Source organism: Myotis lucifugus, unplaced genomic scaffold, assembly GCF_000147115.1.
Source record: "Myotis lucifugus unplaced genomic scaffold, Myoluc2.0 scaffold_16, whole genome shotgun sequence".
NCBI lineage: Eukaryota > Metazoa > Chordata > Mammalia > Chiroptera > Vespertilionidae > Myotis > Myotis lucifugus.
The window spans coordinates 15,195,062-15,201,644 of record NW_005871064.1 but is presented as its reverse complement, the minus strand read 5'-3'; the positions used below and the strand labels follow the sequence as shown (position 1 = coordinate 15,201,644).

General features: G+C 48.2%; 1 protein-coding gene and 1 pseudogene across 1 annotated transcript in view; one reads left to right on the top strand and one right to left on the bottom strand.

Annotated features, from left to right (window-relative positions):
* Positions 1 to 70: 70 nt before the first annotated feature.
* LOC102433015 (myb-related protein B-like) overlaps positions 71 to 6,583 on the bottom strand; it is an 18,223-nt gene continuing 11,710 nt past the window's right edge. The window contains exons 4-7 of the mRNA XM_023750805.1: positions 5,874 to 5,966; positions 5,431 to 5,651; positions 3,639 to 3,801; positions 71 to 456 (exon numbers count right to left, since the gene is read on the bottom strand). Of these exons, the coding sequence (XP_023606573.1) occupies positions 79 to 456; positions 3,639 to 3,801; positions 5,431 to 5,651; positions 5,874 to 5,966 (855 nt within the window). The 3' untranslated portion in view covers positions 71 to 78. The remainder of the gene's footprint in view (positions 457 to 3,638; positions 3,802 to 5,430; positions 5,652 to 5,873; positions 5,967 to 6,583) is intronic.
* Positions 2,313 to 2,407, top strand: LOC111825192 (annotated as a pseudogene).

Sequence of the window (6,583 nt, the reverse complement as noted above, 5' to 3'; positions counted from 1 at the left end):
TGAGGGCAGGGACCATATGGCAGCTCAACGTCCAGACCCTGGCTGCAGGCTGGGCACTTAGCATCTGCCCAGTAAATGCTATTGGGATAATGAGTGAACACAAGGATGCCCGCCCACGAGAGGACTCCCTGCTCTGGGCCCGCTGGGAAGTGCTGTGACCAACATTACCGACTCGATCAAGTCCAGGGCTTCCGAGAAGCTGGACCCCTCGGCTGGAATCAGGAGGTTGGCAGCCTCCACCACCCACTTATACGGCAAGCTGATTTCTGGAGAGGAGCCCTCCTGGTCTTCACGCTTGGGGGTGTCGTCTAAGGGCTCTGGTGTGCACACTCGGTCCAGCTCTGCAGGGGCAGCTTCCTGCTCCTCAGCCGGGGCTGCTGCTGAGGTCTCCTCCTCACTGCTGTCCTCTTCCTTCATGGCAGGGAGCGCTGGGGACCAGCTGCTCCCAAGACTTCCCTGTTGGACACAGGGCACACCGTTTGTGGAGCTTTTGTTATGAGATAAAGATCATGCCATATTCCAGCTAAAAATCGCACAACCTGAATCGAATAAGGAACCCAAATTGAGAGTCTCTAAAATATCAACATTATGAAAGACTGCAGTTAAAAGTGGGCAAAAAGAGATAGGACAACTAAATGCAATGTCTAATCCTGGATCAGGAACAGGAAAAAATGGAATATGGACTATAGATTAGATGGAAGTAAAAAAAAAAAAAAAAGTCCTGAATCAGTGTTAAATTCCCTGAATTAGACGTTAACTGTGCTGTGGTTATATAAGTGAATGCTTGGGTTCTTTTTTTTTTTTATATATTTTTTTATTTTTCGCTTAAAGTATTACAAAGGGTATTACATAAGTGTCCTTTTTTTTCCCCCCCGCCCTTGACACACCCCTACCCTCCCTTACCCCCCAGTGTCTTATGTCCATTAGTTATGCTTATATGCATGCATACAAGTCCTTCGGTTGATCTCTTACTCCCCTCCCTCCTGCCCCCCAACTCTCTCTGGCCTTCCCACTGCAGTTTGGCAATCAGTTTGAGGCAGCTCTGCCTCTGTATCTATTATTGTTCAAAAGTTTGTAATGGTCTTTATTATCCATGAATGAGTGAGATCATGTGGTATTTTTCCTTCATTGACTGGCTTGTTTCACTTAGCATAATGCTCTCCAGTTCCATCCATGATGTTGCAAATGGTAGGAGTTCCTTCTTTTTAACAGCAGCATAGTATTCCATCGTGTAGATGTACCACAGTTTTCTAATCCATTCATCTACTGATGGGCACTTAGGCTGTTTCCAGATCTTAGCTATGGTGAATTGTGCTGCTACGAACATCTGGTTACATATATCCTTTCTGATAGGTGTTTCTGGTTTCTTGGGATATATTCCTAGTAGTGGGATCACAGGGTCAAATAGGAGTTCCATTTCCAATTTTTTGAGGAACCTCCATACTGCCTTCCATAGTGGCTGCACCAGTCTGCATTCCCACCAGCAGTGCACAAGTGTTCCTTTTTCTCCACATCCTCTCCAGCACTTGTCGTTTGTTGATTTGTTGATTGCTTGGGTTCTTAGGAAACACACACTGAAATCTTAATGGAGAGGCTCAATGTATGTAACTGACCTTCAAATGGCTCAGATAAAAAATAAAAATATGTGTAAGAAAGAACTGGCCAGTGTTAAACACTAAAAATGAACCCAGTACAGGTCATGTGAGAGTTCTTTGTACTATTCTTGCAACTTTTCTGTATGCTTAATATTATTTCAAAATGAAAGTTTGAAAAATTCATGTAGAGAGCATTTGAGATCTTGCTCCTTGGAATATGTCATCAATTTGGTTGAAATAAACTCATTAAAAAATGAAAAATGAGTGTATACTAATTTTGTGACAGGGAAAATAAAATACAGGAAGATCCTTCATGGCACTAGCTCTCCTGGCAGAAACTTAGAAAGCTTCACACATGAACCTGGCAGACAGATCCCAGTGTAGGGGTCTGTGGTTAAGAGGCCACATTGAGAGCGATGAGCAAGGTCCCATGTTAAGGGGGCACAATGGAGTCAAGGAGAGAACGCAAGCTCCGGAGTCACAGAACTTTGCCACTTACTAGCTGACCTTGGGCAAAGTGGAAAGAGTAACCTGTAAGACAGTGAGATATAACATAGCCTCATTTTTAACTTATTACCCTTAATAATAAGGGAGAAATTTGTAATTGCGAACACTGACCAGTGGGGAAAACAGGAGGTGCTCCCATCTACACATTAACAGGAAAAACTATTCTGGTAAGCAATCTAGCAAAATGTATTAAGAGGTTTTTTTAAATGCTTGCTCTTGGAGCACATATGAAAAAATTGGAATGATGCAGAGCATGACCCCTACGCAGGGAAGACATGGAAATTCATGAAGCATTCCATATCTTATAAAGAAAAAAAAATATTTTTTAAGAATATGACTATCCAGTTCTAAGAATTTCTCAAGAAACAACTGAGCAAACAAGCAGTGATTTAGCTACAAGACTGACCCTTAAAAGTTTTGTTTCTAATATCAAAAACATTAGATTTCACACAAAAAAGCAGAACAACTTTTTAAGTAAAATTTTTAAAACTGGATTTAACCTTAAATAACACACAGCCATTAAAACCATTCAAGTTTTGTTTCTAATGACAATAAACTGAATATAACCTTTAATTTAATGAAATAACCAGCACAATAGAACCATTAAAATGCTAGATGGCTGAGCCAACTCATTGACTAAGGCCCTGGGCTCATCAGGCCCAGCAGCCGAAAGCCACGTAGGAGTTTCAGAGACTGAGGGGGGTCCGTCTACTCTGCTCTATCCTGAAAGACAACTTCGCTGTTTGCTAGTTGTTTGCTAGCTCACGATGACAGAAAGACCAGAAAGCAGTGAAGTGTGTTACCAACACCCAGCACTGTCAAATCTTGACACTTTGACGTTTGCTTCAAATCTTCATTTTTTAAGATTCATGAGATCTATTTTTAAAATCTCAATAAGAAGTTCGCTCTGGGGTGTGGGTTTCACTTTTACAATTGCAATGTAATACTAAACGATTCCATTTATATGCCTTTCTAGGGAACCATATAAATTAAAATTAGAGAGACAGAAACAGATGAAGGGTGCCAGGAGCTAAGGGTGGAGAAGGGCTGAAGGGGCCCCAAGGGAGCCTGGGGGCGACGGAAAGGTGCTGTGCCTTGACTGTGGTGGTGGATACATGACTGTATGTTTTTGTCATGACTCAGAACTGTATCCCTCAACACAATGAATGTTTGCTATATGTGAATTATACTTCAATAAACCGGAATTTTTAAAATTGCAAACATGCTTTTAGTATGAAAAAGCCAGAAAGAGAAACAGGCAGGAAGGAAGGTGTTGATAAGGACAGAGAACTCAATTTATGTCAGTGTGCTCTGTCATGCTTCATCTGTGGGCAGACAAGTGCCAGGTATGTGCAGACGTGTGTGTGACAAGGAGAGGCACATGGCCACACCGAGACCCTCAGCAGGAACTAATGAACGGCCATGGGCAAGGTGAAAAGGGCAGAGCAGGTGTTAAGTGACACGGTGATGGGTAACCCTGCAATCAATCCTACCAACCAACCTGGAGCCAGGCCCATAGCTGGGCAGCCGTCTCACCTGGCCTTCCGAGGGGTGGCCACTCTGGGGGCTCTCCTTGTCCTCGAGCTCCAGCAGCAGGTACACAGGGGGCTTGCAGTCTTTGGACTCGCTCAGGAAGCCTCCTGTGTCCACCTTCCTTTTGATGGTGGAATTCCAGTGATTCTTCACAGCATTGTCTGTCCTGCGGGGGCAAACGAGGGACCTTTGAACCCTGGGGCCTGTGTGCCACCAATCACATCACTGACCTCCCTGAGCTGAGCTCCCACTTCTGTACATGAGGGTTCAACCTGAGGAACTCGAAGGTGTCTTTTAGCTCTTAGATGAAGTCACACATGTTTCTAGCACTTAACGATTCCCGGGAGCATTTCCACTCCCTCTGCTAAATCCTAGTACCCAGGAGTAGAGAAGTGCTCACACACAGTAGGCACTTCTTTCTTTGAGGCTCCAAGCAGAGTGCTTTGCCCCTGGATTGTGAACAGAGAACAACAGCTTGGCTGAGCAACCAGGCTAAGAGGAGGGTCTCTACCTCTGGTCACTCCCGCTGCAGACCATCAGGAAACACACACACACAGCATGTACCACGTCAGGGCCAGACTCTGAGTCCCCATCTTGCTGGGCCCCTGCCCTATTCTTCTCCACCCCTCCTCTCACAGGCAAGAGCCCCTTCCCTCCATAAACCCCCTGGACCTTTAACCTCTGCATCTGACCCTTTAACCTGACCCAAACACCTCCCAGCACTCCCACCCACAATGATCAGATCTGGGTGCTCCAAGCTACAATGCTCGTCATTCTTTTGCTCCCAGATATTTATGGAGTGCCCATTGCGTGGCAAACACTGCTCTCCAGGCACTGGAGACACACTGGCAAGGAAGACGGGCGGCTACATTTAGAGTCCACTCTAGGAGAGACGGGCATCATGGTCTCATTACAACTGGGGTACAAGCTGCTCCAAAGACAGGTGGGAGCACTGCGGCCAGGTCACCAGGGACCGACCAGAGGCTGGAAGGACAGAAAGCTTCTCTGAGGAAGTGACACTCCTACTGAAAACTGAAGGATGCGACACACTGGGCAGAAGGCAGGGGTGCACAGGGGCAGCTCAGAGAAGAGCTCACTGTGTGTAACGAAGAGAGGGATCAAGGCAGGGCTGGTGGCGTGAGCCGGGCCAACAGGCCACAGAGGGAAAGAGGCCGAGTGTTCAACCCCAGTGCTAGGAGAAGCTCCGAAAGGACAGCATGCTCGGGTTTGAGTTTGAAAACAGACCCATTTATACTTCAAGGGAAATACACCAGCTGACGTTCTATCACCTCTACCTTTCAGGACCCCAGTGTCATGAGAAAGGAAAAATTAAAAATAAAGCAAAATAAGGTAGAAATGCACAAGGACAAAGAGAACAGGGTGGAAGACAATAGCGAACAATAGTTTTATGTTTCCAGAAATTGGAGAACACGTAGGGGAGCAATAAGCCACTTAGGAGCCTGGGAATTGATCCGGAGGAAGATTCCGGCAAGAATGGAGCCAAGTCTTCCTGATGCTCCTTGTGAACCCAAGAGGCTCGGGGCTTGGAGGGACCGGGCCCGGGGAGGAGCAGGGTGAAAACAGAGCAGTGGTTTGGACATCCAGGTGCCGGCCTTGACCTCACAGGAGGGAGTTTATTCTCGAGAAAAAGGCCAGTCTGAAGGACTCATGCGTCTCTGGGCAAAGCGAACAACTCCAGAGAAGACTGGAGGACTATTCACCCACCAGGCTCTCGCCGACCTGGGAACCTCACCCTGCCTGTCACCACCGCCCCCAAGCCCCGGACGTCGCTCACCTTCCCGGCAGCATCTTGGCGATCTCGGCCCAGCGGTTGCCCAGCACCTTGTGGGCCTCACAGATGATGCGGTCCTCCTCCTCGGTCCAGCAGGACTTTTTCACCTCGGGGTTGAGGTGGTTGTGCCAGCGCTCACGACACTGCTTTCCCAACCGGCCCTTCAGGTGCTTGGCAATCAGCGTCCACTGCTTCGTGCCGTACTTCTTAACCAGCTCGATGACCTTGGAAATAAGCCTGGTGAAGGCAGCAAACCTGCCCCCACTTCACACCAGCACCTTCTCTCCACGTGGGCCTCACCGCTGCCATGAGGGGTGCGAAAACTGACCAGGGGAGGACCCACCCCCAACCTGCAGCCAGACGCAAGGGCAGCCGCGCACGCTGTCTCTTGACTCCCTGGGGTAAGTGAAGGCCCACTGTGTACAAGACACTGTCCCACTAGTTACCTTCTCGTCTTCCTCTTTGGTCCACGGCCCCTTGACAAGATCTGGATTCAAGACCCTCAGCCACCGGTACTGGCATTGCTGGTCAGTGCGATTCTGGGAGGACAGGAGTCATGAGAACTGGGGAGGCAGCCCTGCATCATGCTTGATCACTGGGCTCGGGGGACTAGAGTCTGGCCAGGTGACTCAGATGGGTTCTGTCTTGTTCCTGGAACCACCATAAGCATGGCCACATGGCAGAATACTCATGGTTTCTCTTTGCTACAAAGGACTGGGATGGAACTGGGCATACTAAGAGCCCTGTGGGAAGCCAGCTTGCTTGCCTCTGGGACAGCGTTATTTCCCTGATCGTGCTGTTTTAATCAGAGGGAGGTGAGGAATGGGGCAGAGGAGGTCTGGTGACTTGGTCCCTGAGTGACCCAAGAAATAAGCCAGACAGCAGCTCCAGCCATACACCTCTCCAAAGCAGACACCTGCAGTCCTGGGAGGGGGGATCTGCAGGACACCCCTTAAGGCAGCTCTCCCCGCAAAGCCTGCTGGAAGTACCATTTCCCCTCAGTTTCAGTCTCACTATTGAGAAACTGAGCACCAACACAGGAAGAAATGCAAATACGCACTGATTATGTGCCACTGGTCAGAGCCTGAAGACCACAGGCATGCTGAGGCTCCTGCGTGGTGATGCTGAATCAGGGTGCCTGGGAATTCCAGTTTGG